The following is a 15,527-nucleotide window of genomic DNA, read 5'->3' as shown; positions in this document are numbered from 1 at the left end:
TGTATGGACTGTTTACACCTTTTGGCTATTGTGAATCACGCTGCTATGAACACTGGTATAAAAATGCCTGAGTCTCTGCTTTCAGTGCTTTTGGATATATACCCAGAAGTGGAACTGCTGGATCAAACAGTAATTCTGCCTAATTTTTTGAAAATAAACCCTACTATTTTTAATCATTTTTTTCTAATTGTGTTGGCTAAGATGTCAATGTTGAATAAAAACAATAAAAATGGGCATCCTTTTCCTTGATGTTATAGAAAATGTTCCTAATATTCTCTCCATTTAGGTTACTATAACTCTGGGGAGACATTCCTTTTATCAGTTTAAAAAAAAAACAAAAAGGGGCACCTGGTGGCTCAGTTGGTTGAGCATCTGACTTTGGCTCAGGTCATGATCTCATAGTTTGTGAGTTCGATCCCTACATCGGGCTTGCTGCTGTCAGCGCAGAGCCTGCTTCAGATCCTCTGTTCCCTCTCTCTCTGCCCCTCCCCTGCTCACACTCTCTCTCTCAAAAAAGAATAAACATGAAAAAAAATTAAAAAACAAAAAACAAACAAAAATAAATAAAACCCCCCAAATACTCTCAATTCCTTATTTGTTATTAAAAATCATTAGCCCAAACTAGCATGAAACACATGCAATCTTTATTATCTTCGGACTTGGCCCAATACTCTACCCCTCCTAGTCCCCTCCAACTGTACTCTCTGGGTCTCACGGTCCATCCTCTGCAAAAACCCCATCCTGAAACTTTCCTTTAAGCATTCTCTTGCTTTTCTTGTAACATGAGCCTGGATTCAAGTTGGGTGCAATCCTGGCTCCTTGCTCTTCACAACTTTTTCCTTCCTAACATCCTCCAGCTTCTACTAGGTTCAAGCACTAGATCAGTGCTGTCTGAATTTTGTGTGATGAAAATGATCTGTGTCTGTGCTGCCCAACACAATGGTCACTAGCCACACGGGACTACTGGCTAGTGTGAATGAGGAAGTAAATTTTATTTTATTTTTTAGTGTTTATTTATTTTGAGAGAGAGGGAAACAGAGCACGAGTGGGGAAAGGGCAGTGACAGAGAGGGAGACAGAGAATCCCAAGCAGGCTTTGTGCTGTCAGCGCAGATCAAGAGTTGGATGCTTAACTGACTGAGTCACCCAGGTGCCCCGAGGAACTAAAATTTAGTTTTTTTTAGTTTTTTAAAGTTTTATTTATTTATTTTTGAGAGAGAGACAGAGAGAAGCGAGTGGAGAAGGGGCAGAGAGTGAGAGAGAGAATCCCAAGCAGGCTCTGCGCTGTCAGCACAGAGCCCCACGTGGGGCTCGAACCCAGAAACCGTGAGATCACAAACTGAGCAGAAACAAAGAGTCAGATGCTTAACGGACTGAGCCACCCAGGTGCCCCAGTTTTAATGATTCAAATTTAATACCCACATGTGGCTAGCGGCTACTATAGTGACCAAGAGAGCACTTAGATATATAACGCTTATGTTACTGTCATTAATAGAGCTGCTAGTCATTTTCCCCATTATACCTTAAAGATGTTAGTAGCTGGAGAAAAAAAGTCTGCAAACCAACATTACTTTCATATCTTGGTGACTGCAATCTTCACATAAAGGAGACTCTCAATACCCTGGTTTCTCAGTTCCTTGACTTCTCCTACACCCAACGATCTTAACTTCTACCACTCTCAGCCTCTATTCCCTTGATCATCCTGAATCCAATAAGTACTGCCTGCACCAGAACTTCCAATCCAGTTACCAATACTACTTTTTCACTTTTCCTTGTCTCTTTTACTTGGGTTAAATTCCTCACCTATCACTGAAACAACTTGTACATTTAATCTCCTGTGCTATCCTTGACCTCACTATGGTACAAACAAGCCTAAAATAATTCCAACTCTGGTTACACACAACTCTCATCACTACTCCAGGCTTATACTGAGCACCTGCACCTGGATGGAGAATGCATGACTTTGCTGACTGGTTTCACTTTAAATACATGATCAAAAGTCTCAATCGTAAGGCCTGCCATACCGAACCTACTATATTTCCCTAGTTAATTCATTCTGACACTCTTCTGCAGGACTTTCATTCATTCATTCTTTTTTCAAACCTCCAACACCTCTCCTCCAACATTCTCAACTAAGGACTCTGCTTTTTATGTCTTAAATAAATCATCAGAAGAATTTCTATAGAATCTCACCACCAAATCTACCAACTTACCTGCATCGGTAACCAAATGCATTTTCCTTTTCTGCTATTAAAATGGACAAACTGTTGGGGCACCTGGGTGGCTCAGCTGGTTAAGTGTCGGACTTCGGCTCAGGTCATGATCTCATGATTTGTGAGTTCGAGCCCCACATAGGGCTCTGTGCTGAGAGCACAGAGCCTGCATGGGATTCTCTCTCCCCACCTCTCTGCCCCTTCTCCCCTGCTCTCTCTCAAAATAAATAAACTTATAAAAATATTTTTAAAAAATGGATAAACTCTTTCTGCTCCAATACAGTACTGGATCTAATTCCCTCCTGCCTGATCAAGGGTATTGGTGCAGAACTCCTTGCTCTCCTACCATTTCTCTCATTCTATTAGATCACTGCACTAGCATATAAACATAATGCCAGATTTCTCTGTAGTACCTCAGTCCAGCCATTTACAGCAAAATTCCTCAAATGCATTCTCTACACTTGATGTCCTATTTTTTCTCCACCATTCTCTCTTTTCATTCCACCACTGTACTGAAACCACTCTTGCCTAGATTGCCAATCCTCTCCAATTGCCAGATACGATGGCCATCTCAAAGTGCTTACCTAATTCAACTTATCAGCAGCATTTGACATGGGGTGATTATTCTTTCTTGACACACTTTCATTACTTGACTGTAGGAAACTCCTCCCATGATATTTCCTTTGCTGATCCCTCCTCATTTTTCCAATTTCTAAATCTTACAGAGTTCCAGGGCTTTTCATCTGTACTTTTGACTCGGATGATCTTATCCAACCTCATGCTTTATATACTATCTTTATACTGATGATCAAAAATATATATATCTCTAGCCCCAACTCCTACTGTACACTTATATACCTAACTCTGACCTTACAGTTCCACATGGATATTTATCACCCAACTCAAACTGTCTTTGTGTAAAATAGAACCCCCCCTGCCCCACTGCCAACACAGTGGCCCCAGAATATCAGTAAATAGTATCTCCATTACCTGACTTGATGCCACCTCTCCGGACTAGTCTCCTACCATCAATTACTCCTTATTCCATTCTGTCAACACCGAGCACCCCATTCTTTGAACATTATCGGGGCCTTTGTACTGGCTATCACCTTTGCTTGAAATTCTTTTCTCCCAGATTTCCACACAAATGGTTCTTTCAATTCCTCCAGCTCTTTACCAGAGACTCTCTTACCATTCATATACATTCAAAGTTAACTTTTGAACGATATGGGTTTGAACTGCACAGGTCCACTTATATGGAAATTTTTTATAGTACAATACTATAAATGCATATTCTCTTCCTTGTGATTTTAATAACGCTTTCTTTTCTCTATCTTACTTTACTGTAAGAATACAGTATATGATATGTATAGCATACAAAGTATGTGTTAATTGACTCCACGTTATTGCTAAGACAGTCAAGTCAACAGTCAGCTACTAGTAGTTAAGTCTGTCGGGGAGGGGGCGGTGTCAAAAGTTGCATGTGGATTTTTGACTGTGCAGGGGGGCTGGCATCCCTAATCCCTGTATTGTTCAAGGGTGGATTATATATATAAAATACTTCCCTGCTTCCTCTCTATCCCATTTAATCTGCTTTATTTTTCTTCAGAGCATTCATCACTCTTTACGATATAACATTTATTTATTTATTTACAGTTTATCTCTTCCCAGCAGACTGTTGGCTGTATAAAAATGGGACTCTGTCTGCATCATTTACTGCTCTATGTCAAGCAATTAGTGCCTGGCACACTATTGACTATTTTAAAGTTTAATATAAACACCAAAGATTTTATTCAGATTAATAACCAAAATTGCTAAATAAAAAAAATTATTTTCCATGTAAATACATGAGGGAGATGACAAAAATATCTTAAAGAAAAATAAAAATTAACTTGAGGGAGATGTATCTCATTTATAAACCACAATATAAATCAGAGTATAATTCTTTCCCCAAAAACTTCAAAGACGGAATTCATTATTGTATATTTATAATCATTTCCATTCCCCAGTGAAATTCAGATTTTAAGAAGAGAGAATAAGGCCATATTATTAAAAAGAATTTTTAAAGTAAGAAAGCCCTTCACTCAGGTGTTTCTAAATGCAAATAAAATATAAACAGGATCATAAGCTCTCCCATTTTAATGTCTTTCCAATACAGTAAAGCACCCTGGTTTTCATGAGAAACATCTATCTCTTCAGATACTATGGAAAGTAAAAGCAATACTATGCTAATTAAAAATGGTTATATTTTAGTTAGAAAAAAAAACATTTTTTAAATTTTTTTCCATGATATTTAATATGCTACATAACAAATATTCTATTGTGCTCTCTTTGTTGTTTTTTTTTTTTTAAAGTTTTAAAAGTTAGTCATGTCTTTATCACAGGGCCCAAAGAATACAATAATCTTTTATACAAAATGTAATAAAGATTTAATTGGATCTAAAATTTTACTTATATAACATCTAAATGAAAAATACCGAGAAAGCTTGAGACCAGTATCACATCACTCAAATATTAAGGTACATAAATTTGCAGAAGTCAAAATTAACACCCTGACCTTGTCAAAGTGATAAAACCAAATATAATAAACATATATCAGAATGTGCAGCAACACTGAATAATTCCATGTTAGGTATCAGGTTTTTCATTATTCCTCAGGAAAAAATCTAAGAGTTTATTAACTAAAAAATGGTAATTTAATGTTTGTAATGTTGTAACATTCCATTTAACTAAAAAATGGAAATATTAATATTTAATATTCACTGAAAGTTGCCATTTAGATCTTCCTCGAACTTTCCGAAAGCTTAATCTTTATAAGATTAAATACAAAAAAAACATTAAGTGCAAAAAAAAAAAAAACACTTTCCCATCAGTAAACATGAAATGCTATGTTATCAAAGATGCTCACACAAATTCTACAAAAATGATTTCCTAAATGGCAGAAAGTAAGAACCGAGCTATAATTTATCCCAAAATTACCTGGCAAGTCTAGTGAAACACTTAGAGAGGAAAATGTAGGTTTCAAGAAAAAAAAAAAAACCAGTACAAAATAGTTTAAAGATCCAAATCTATTATCATAACATTAACCTTACTGAGAACTACAAAAGAAGTAAATAGATCTTTACTTCCAACAAAAAGTCCAACCCTGTCATTAACTAGGAAGTTTACTTACCGCCCATGTTTTAGTCAACCTGAAGATTGGGGCACTCTGTAAGCCAGAAACCACCGCCATAAGTGCATGAAGGTTATTCAGCTCATACAGTTTCTGAAGATTTAAGAAAAAGGGAGAGGAGAGATGAAAAATAAAAAGAATAAACACAACAAAACTTTAGATTAACAATGAGTAAAATCTAGGCAATTGGTAGTGTTTCAGTACTTATCACCCTTATTGAGATTTGTCTTTAGAGTACCCACCATGTTTACAGTAAACTGATTTTGGCCCACAACAGAATTTCCGTGTTCTAACCTGGCATTGTCCCCAAGTGTTGGGAACACATCTACCTCTAGCTCAGTAATATATTAAGAAAACCAAAGTTATAGCTCAGCATCAAGTTTACCCAGTATGATCATGCACCCTAGTTTCCAGTAAGGAGTCTCCTTTACACTGAAATGCTAAGCCTCTGCCTTATGATCCCAGTTTTATGAAAGGATCTACACCCAGGATCCTGATATGGTTTCCTACTCAGTATCCTCATAATTCCAGGACGAGGGTTCAAACCTGCCTTCCACAGCCTTCCTCAATTTTCTGCTTCCTCCTGGCTGAATCCTCAGATTCTTTGTTCTTCATTCATGTTGGGACACCAACCTGCTTTCCAATACTAGGCCTTGCTTTACAGTCTCCTTGTAGAACTCCTACCTAACATTAGGTTCCATCAGTTTGCTAAACAGATCTATTTGACATTTATTGCTAACTTCCCAGATTTCCTCATACTACCATGTGCTTACATCCTAATGGTCCTATCTAAAAATCATTTAGAATGGTCCTCACCCACTACCAAAAGACTCCAGAGCAAAAAATTCCTGTTTTTAACTGAAAAACTCCAACCAATATACCACCTTAACTCAGGTCTCAAAGAATTGCCATAAAGTTTCAAGAAATATGAACTCAATAAAACTCAATCTTTTTTTTTTTAACGTTTTTTTTTTTTACTGTTTATTTATTTTTGAGAGAGAGACAGAGTGTGAGCCAGGGAGGGGCAGAGAGAGAGGGAGACACAGAATCCAAAGCAGGCTCCAGGCTCTGAGCTGTCAGCACAGAGCCCGATGCGGGGCTGGAACTCACGACCTGTGAGATCATGACCTGAGCCCAAGTCGGACGCTTAACCGACTGAGCCACCCAGGCGCCCCAATAAAACTCAATCTTAAAAACATGGAAAATGAACACACATAAGGAAACAGGAATTCACAAATGAGAACGACGTTAGGTACTGGCCTCAAAATGAAGATTAAACATGAAGACATTATCCAGAATGCAACATGAAAGAAAAAGTGTTTTAAAAAAATGTCAAACAAAGGTTAAGAGACATAAGAGGTTTTAAAAAAAAAAAAAAAGGCCAACATTTATCTAGAGGGAGTTGTAGAAGAAGATGATAAAAAGCAATGGTAGAAATAATTATCTGAGAGATAATGGGAGATTATTATTTTCCCAGAGGACTAAAAAGACACTAATTCCTGGTGCCTAAAGAAACACAAAAAAACTGTAAGTCTGGAATAGCATTTTTAAAAAATGTTTATTTTTGAGAGAGACAGAGGACAAATGAGGGAGGGGCAGAGAGAGAGAGAGAGAGAGAGGGAGAGAGAGAGGGAGGGAGGGAGAGAGACAGAATCCACAAGCAGGCTCCAGGCTCTGAGCCGTCAGCACAGAGTTCAATGCAGGGCTCGATCTCATGAACTGTGAGATGGTGACCTGAGCTGAAGTCGGACACATAACCGACTGAGCCACCCAGGCGCCCCTGGAATAGCATTTTTTTAAGAACAAGATGACATAAAGATACTTCTAGGCAAAATAAAATAAAGATTAACGAAGGATTTTTTTTAATGGTGTCAGACACTCAATATCACTAATCATCAGGGAAATGCAAATCAAAACCACAGTGAGATATCCTTTCATACTGGTCAGACTGGCTACTATCAAAATGACAAAAAATAACAACTGCTGGCAAGGATATGGGAAAAAGGGAACCCTCGCACACTGCTGGTGGGACTGTAAACTGATGTGGTCACTATGGAAAGCACTGGGAGGTTCTTCAAAAATTTAAAAACAGGGGCGCCTGGGTGGCTCAGTCGGTTAAGCGTCCGACTTCGGCTCAGGTCACGATCTCACGATCCGGGAGTTCGAGCCCCGTGTCGGGCTCTGGGCTGATGGCTCAGAGCCTGGAGCCTGCTTCCGATTCTGTGTCTCCCTCTCTCTGCCCCTCCCCCGTTCATGCTCTGTCTCTCTCTGTCCCAAAAATAAATAAACGTTTAAAAAAAAAAATTTAAAAACAGGACTACTGTATGATTCAGCAATTCTACTTATGGATATTTATCTAAAGAAAAGGAAAACAAAATTCACAGTATGTTCACTGTAGCATTATTTACAATAACCAAGATATAGTAACAACCTAAGTGTCCACTGACTGATGAAGAAAGATGTGGTATATATGATACAATACAATATTACCCAGCCATTAAAAAAAAAAAATGAAATCTTGCCATTTGTGATAACATGGTTGAACTTAGAGGGTATTATGCTAAGTAAAATAAACCAGACAAAGACAAATATAGCATGATTTCATTTAAATGTGGAATCTAAAAAACAAATGAACAAACAAAACAGACACAGATTTATAGGAAAAAAACTGTTGATTATCAGATGGGAGGGCTTGCGGGAGTGGGCAAAATAGGTGAAGGGGATTAAGAGGTACAAACTTCCAGTTCTAAAATAAGTAAGTCAAGGGGACGTGATGTACAGCATAAAAATATAGTAAAAAATATTATGATAATTCTGTATGGTAACTAGACTTATTGAGTTCACAATGCATAAAAATAATGGATCACTGATATATACCTGAAAGAGGATATTGTTTGTTAATTATTCTTCAATAAAAAAATGGTGCCAGATACTCAAATGAAAAATATGAATAATCCATAATTCCTACATATAGAAAAAATTTTTTCCACATAAATACTCACATACAAAAATCAAAGCTATAAAATTTTCTTAAATGAGATACTCTTTTTTTTTTTTTTAAGATGATTTCTTTCTTTTGAGAGAGTATGCGTACGTGTCGGGGAGGTGCAAGGAGACAGGGAGAGAGAAAATCCCAAGCAGGCTCCGAGCTGTCAGCGCAGAGCCCAATGCAGGGCTTGGCCTCACAAGCCGGGAGATCATGACCTGAGCCAAAATCAAAAGTCGGATGCTTAACCAACTGAGCCACTCAGACACCCCTTAAATAAGATACTCTTAAAGGATATAATAAAAATTAAAGATCACTAAGTTTGACTACTAAAGTTAGAACATTTATATGAAAAGATAACATGAAAAGAGTAATAAGAGAAGTCACAAATATAAAGATGGATATAAAAACATATATTGGAGAAGCAGTATCTAAAATTAAATTAAAAAACAAAAATCAATAAAAGATCAACACCATAAGAGACAACTGTTCAAAAATCTTGAAGAGACATTTCAGGAGAGAAAACCTAAATGGCCAACACTGAAAAAATGTTCATTCTCATCACGTTCAATGAAAGCTATTGTTCCGTCATTTCTTTAAAGGCAATTTATCTTTTCTCTCTATACTTCTAGGGCTTAACCCCTCACATGAGCACAAAGAGAATCCCACAAGACAGCTTTCTAGCAGCCGTGTGTACAGCAACAAAAATCTGGTAACTATCCAAGCCAGAGTATACTGAAGAACTGGTGGTAAATGCAAGCAACCGAACACTCTACAACAGAGGCACACCCAAAGCCATTCGGCAACAGTGCTGAGTAAAAACACCAAGTTATAAAAGTATAAAAGTAATTATGGAATAATTTAAACAAAATTCAAAAATATAAACAACAATCTATTACTCAGGAACACACATATGTACAAAACTAGAGAAGAAAAGCTAACGTAAAGTTCAGGGCAATGGTTCCTTTGGTAGCAGGAGGGCAGGGGACTGCGTATGCGGAGGCCTATCAGAGTTCAGTGGGCAGTGGGGACATGGGCGTCCACTTTATGATTCTTTTGATACTTAAAATATACTTTACAATTTTTGTGTGTGTCTATAGGATGATTAGTTTTATATGTCAAACTTGATTAGACTACAGTACCCAGTTATTTAACCAGACAATAACCTCGGTTTCGCTGTGGAGCCGTTGTGTAGATACAGTTAACATCCATAGTCAGTCGGCTTTTTGGCTAAGATCAAGTGTAAATAAAAGAGACTACATTTGATAATATGGTAGGCTGCATCTAATCAGCTGAAATGCCATAAGAGTATAAAAACTGAAGGTTTCCCAGAGAAGAAATTCTGCTTCAAGACTGCAGCTTCAATTCCTGCCTGAGGTTTCTAGGCTGTCCACCTGCCCTACAATCAATTTCACACTTGCCAGCCCCTTCCCCCAACCATCGGAGCCAATTGCTTAATCTTCTTTATACATTTTACATACATGTATATTTATTCTGTCTCTCCAGAGAACCCTAACGGACACAGTCTACTAAACAAGTAAAAGACCTGCAAGTTTTGTAACAGACGGAATACAAAAGGCAGAGTCAGAATAGAGGGATTTAAAAGACAGTGTGAGCCAAAAAAAAAATTATGAATTTACAGCTTGGGATGAAAGAAACTACTGTCAAAAGTAACTTAAAAGTCTGAAAGTCTGAACTGGAATTACATGATTACTCGAGGAGGAAGGTAACAATGAGCTTGATAGGCAGAATTTGGTGGTTTTGAGTGGAACATGCAAAGCCCATAAAAAAACTAACAAAAATACCAGAAAAGAAAAAAACAAATTCAGAATGTATGGAGAAAAGACATGAATTTCTGCTAGCTAAAACCCAATATTTATCAAACATATCACAGAGAATGTTTTCAGAAATTTTATGACATTGCCACAGATCACATTTTGAAAGCTAGCTCTGCCACCTAGTGCCACAGAATGTTAGAATACAACTACTTCCAGGTGTGCAAGGAAATTACGGAGGCGTTCCGACCTATAGCAGTTACAATTTTAAAATAATTACGATAACTTAAAATTGTAAAAATGGCATTCTCATTTTAGTCCACCTTCATTCAGACATGAGGTAAGTTATGAATTTATTCTAAGAATGGTGAAGATGTGGCTACAATTATACCACCCTTTAGTGAACTTACCATAAATTTAGAGTTGTCAGTTTTAAGGAAATATTAGTATCCTCTTGTGGAATGCCTTGTTCACCCTCCTCTCTGAATTCTGACCATCCTTGAAATCCATGTTCCTTTTCTCTTGCTGCATTCATTATCTATGCCCCACAATAACTACTCAATTAACATATTTGGTTAACATCCTCTTTATACTATTCCTTTAAAAATAAAGTCTTATTCTCCACAGGGTTGGCAGTGATAGATTTCAAAAACAAATAATCGATATACATTTTCCTACTTAATCCTATAAGGCTTTCTCAATTACCTGCAGAAGAGTCCAGTATTTTGTAAATACTATACTTCACCATAATCTGATCTCTGCCTACTTATCCAGTCAAATAAGTAATATATTCCAGCTACTCTAAGACAGGGAGGGGAGAGCTAAAGGGAGGAAGACAGGAAGAATAAAGAAAAGGCAAAGAAAACAGGCATCCAATCGAAAGAGTCAACATATTAATCAACAGGTCTTATTTTCCAGGGTCAATAAATAGTAAATAAAGTATCACGGGCAAATAGTCACTCACAATGCTGAATGGCTGGACTCAAAAATAAAAATACAAGTCTTTCTTACCTTAGCAGTTTTAATATAGTGGCTCAAAACTTCTGCTCTAATTTTTAATGTCTGAGCATGAAGAATTTCTCTAACAACCCAAAAGCTTACCTGCAAATAAAAATTAAAAGGAGTTGAATGGCAAGATTCTTTACTCACAAGGATCAAATTAATGACAAGAGCTACTTGGTGAATGACCTATATAGCTGGTTAAAAGACAATACTTTTTTTCTCCTTCCGGCTGCCCGCCAGGATATAACCAGTCTTCAAATGTTGCATACATTTCATATATACATGATATGTATGTGCATAGAGATATACATGTGTATATGTGTATGCTTATACACACACACACACACACACACACACACACGACTACGAGTTTTGATTTGTAAAAGCAAAATAAATTTTGAAGGAGTTAATAAAACTGGTTTTATTGCATTATTACAACAAGAACACTATACAAATACATGTAATTTTATTCTGAAACATCATGGCAGAATTAGATAAGCTCTAAGATCAGACATTATAAACTATGCTACTTAGGGCAAGTTTTTCTGTGGCTGTGTAATCCCACATTGCCATTTATTTACATTATGAAATAATACCATAAAGAAAAGTCACTCTAAAATTAAACTAAGATTATATTTTTAAAATCATGTAATGCTTTCTAATTCAATAAACCACCTTTACAATTTCTTTTAAAAACCATTTATCAGAAGGCAGGCTAAATCTAAATTACTAAAATGCTCTATGTACTCTGATGAAAATAGTTTGCTTCTCATAAATATAACATATTTTTAATTCATTTACTATGAAAATAAAATCAAGGCACTCTCAGTTGGCTTGAACTTACACAAATCTAAATACAAGGTGTATTAGCAAGAAATGATAGTGCAAAACATAGTGCCACTGCCTCACATTTCTTATCCCTGTTTTAGTGAGAAACATTTCAGATTTTACTTGCAACTTTCATCTATAAACTGCCAAAATGTACATATTTTGTATATATTTTACAAATGTATATGTAAATATAAAATGTATATATTTTATAAAGCCATATTCATATTTGTTACTATATCTGGGCTACTAATGACAATAAGTATCCCCCATTCTGATAAAGTACACTTCTAAAATATATCAAAAGCTATACTTTATTTTGTCAACAACCTTGGCAAATATCACCTGTAAATTTAAACTAAACTGCATGATTACTGACTTTATTAAATTTAATGCCAGGCAAATTTTTTTTTCATTTTTTTTTTTTTAACATTTATTTATTTTTGAGACAGAGAGAGACAAAGCATGAGCAGGGGAGGGACAGAGACAGAGGGAGACACAGAATCCGAAACAGGCTCCAGGCTCTGAGCTGTCAGCCCAGAGCCCGATGCGGGGCTCGAACTCACGGACCGCGAGATCATGACCTGAGCCGAAGTCGGACGCCCAACTGACTGAGCCACCCAGGCACCCCAATGCTAGGCAAATTTTAAGACAAAATGCCATCATGATTTTAAAACATGGCCAAAAGGTCTCTGTCATTCTGTCATTGAAAGTTGGGGTCTATGTCACCTGTCATGTCATCTGGACAGGCTTGTGACTGCTTTAATGAACAGAAGATGAACAAAATTGATGCTAACTTCCAGAAGATGGTCATAAAAGAAAGCCTCTGCCTTGACTGCCAGAACATTCTCTCTGAGGTTCCTGAGCTACTGTGTAAGAAGTCCAACTTCTGTCCATGCTGGACAGGCTAAGTGCAGGTGCTCCCCAGTTGACAATCCCAGATAAAGCCAACCATACCCCAGAATACTGATCCAGAATGACCCACACAAAGATACAGTTCAATAAAATTACTGGGAAAAAATCTTTTGGCCACTGAGACAAAAAGATACAGTGATTTTTAAGGAAAAGAAAATGTAATTATCACCGGACTTATCAACAGTAACACTTGTCAGAAAAAAAAAATGGAGTAATATATCAAAAATCATCAAGGAAAGAAAATTGTACACAGAGGACAGGCACATTTGCCAGCATGCAAGAATTCAGGAATTACTATTCTCACGAGCCCTTCCTGAGTACTGTAATGGGTAACAAGCTACAGGCAATCAACATGCCTTGATAATCAGGATTCTGTGAGTAGAAGAAAGAACATGTGGACGCAACACAGAAGAGTTGGAAAAAAAAGTCTATAGTCGGTCCTGAATTTGAATTACAAGTATCTATACGAACTCATGAGATATTTTATCTTTAAACAGTTGTTTGTCTATGTGTGTGTGGACGACATATAGAAATCTTAGCTACCTCTGCTGAAAAAGGCATAGAAAATAGCAATGAGCATTCCTAGCATTCAAGTCCATTTCCCCCTGTAAGAAACCAGGACTTATTAAAGAACGTTGATTCCATATACAGGGAGGGGATGGGAGCAGGCAATGGACAAAATGAACCTGAAATATCTTTGCATACCAGATGGCAAGGAAACTATTAAAGACTGTTAGAATCATGACAAAGGACATGAAAGTGGCTCAGCTGGTTAAGCATAAGATTCTTTTTTTTTTTTTTTAATTTTTTTTTTCAACGTTTATTTATTTTTGGGACAGAGAGAGACAGAGCATGAACGGGGGAGGGGCAGAGAGAGAGGGAGACACAGAATCGGAAACAGGCTCCAGGCTCTGAGCCATCAGCCCAGAGCCTGACACGGGGCTCGAACTCCCGGACCGCGAGATCGTGACCTGGCTGAAGTCGGACGCTCAACCGACTGCGCCACCCAGGTGCCCCAAGCATAAGACTCTTGATTTCAGTTTAGGTCATGATCTCATGGTTTTGTGAGTTGGAGCCCTGCGTCTGGCTCTGTGCTGACTGTGTGGAGCCTGCTTGGGATTCTCCCTCTCTTTCTGCCCCTCCCCCTGCTCTCACTCTCTCTGTCTCTCTCAAAATAAACAAACTTAACAATATACTTTTTTAAAAAGGTAATAACTGCAATGGGTTGAAACACATCATATATGATGTTTTAATTTGTAAGTTCACAATGGTACTTAAAAAAAACTACTTGGTCACTGTTAGAGGAAGACAGAACACCAATTCACTATCTTCAAAACAACTAAATAATGGGAAAGAATTGAACATTTATCCTTCCTTGCTTATAGGAAATGGATCTCTGGGTAAGCAAATACCAGATAAGGGAAAATGTCTCTTTATAAAAGCATTCCAACTAATAAATGAAAAAGAATGAAATGTGAATTAACCTTAACATTTTTTTAATGTTTATTTATTTTTGAGGGGGGTGGGCAGGGAGAGAGGGAGACAGAGAATCCAAAGCAGGCCCCAGGCTCTGAGCTGTCAGCAAGGAGCCAATGCAAGGCACAAACTGTGAAATATGACCTGAGCCTAAGTCGGACGCTTAACCAACTGAGCCATCCAGGCGTCCCAGCCTTTTAACAACTTCAGTTAATTAATGGATCTAGACACAGCTGCTAAAATCCTGAAAAAGACAACCAGATATTATGTGCCTCCTGATGAAAAAGAAGAAAAACAACAAACACAACACATATTCTTGCCAAAGACACTGAACCCAACTGAATCCTTGGAACCAGCACTAACACCCAGAAAACATAATATATTACACTGTATAGATGCAATCTAGATTGTGGGAGACTCAAAATTAGGTCAAAATGCCTAGGTGCCTCCACAGGTAAATGATAAAGAAAAGAAAAGGAGAAAATGCCAATTAAAAAGTCTTAAAATTTAACAAATTTTAAAAATTGGCAAGGGTAAATAGTTGTGTCTGGGGACACATTTAGGTGATAAAACTATAAAAAGACACACAAGAAAGTGAGTATGATAAAAGGACAGTGATTATTCCTGGAGGAAGAAAGGGTGTGACTGGGCTGAGGTACATGTAGGAGTTTCTAAAGTTCAAGTTTTACTTTTGGTCCGGGTGATGTTACAAGGATATTTGACAATAGTTTATTGAACCATGTATTTGTTTTGTGGGTTTTTTGTATCCACATTTTAATTTACAGTAAGTTATGAGTAAGCAAATAAATGGGTAAGAAATACAAGAATAATAAAAATGACCAGGGAGATTTTAAAATGACAGAACTTGTGGGGCGCCTGGGTGGCTCAGTCGGTTAAGTGGCCGACTTCGGCTCAGGTCATGATCTCGCGGTCCGTGAGCTCGAGCCCCACATTGGGCTCTGTGCTGACAGCTCAGAGCCTGGAGCCTGTTTCGGATTCTGTGTCTCCCTCTCTCTGACCCTCCCCCGTTCATGCTCTGTCTCTCTCTGTCTCAAAAATAAATGAACGTCAAAAAAAAAAAAAAATTAAAAAAAAAAAAGAAAATGACAGAACTTGTGAAAATGAAAAAACAAAAGAAAAGTGAAATTAAAATTAGTAAGA

General features: G+C 37.3%; 1 protein-coding gene across 5 annotated transcripts in view; it reads right to left on the bottom strand.

The window, feature by feature from the left end:
- The window catches only part of RALGPS2 (Ral GEF with PH domain and SH3 binding motif 2), a 201,270-nt gene that overhangs the window by 118,264 nt on the left and 67,479 nt on the right, over nt 1–15,527 (bottom strand). For all 5 annotated transcript variants that reach the window (XM_032591829.1, XM_032591830.1, XM_030303429.1 and 2 more), the window contains exons 6-7: nt 11,157–11,246; nt 5,385–5,477 (exon numbers count right to left, since the gene is read on the bottom strand). In XM_032591829.1, coding sequence (XP_032447720.1) covers nt 5,385–5,477; nt 11,157–11,246 — 183 coding nt within the window. The remainder of the gene's footprint in view (nt 1–5,384; nt 5,478–11,156; nt 11,247–15,527) is intronic.

Source organism: Lynx canadensis, chromosome F1, assembly GCF_007474595.2.
Source record: "Lynx canadensis isolate LIC74 chromosome F1, mLynCan4.pri.v2, whole genome shotgun sequence".
NCBI classification, from domain to species: domain Eukaryota; kingdom Metazoa; phylum Chordata; class Mammalia; order Carnivora; family Felidae; genus Lynx; species Lynx canadensis.
This window is presented reverse-complemented; position numbering and strand designations above follow the sequence as displayed.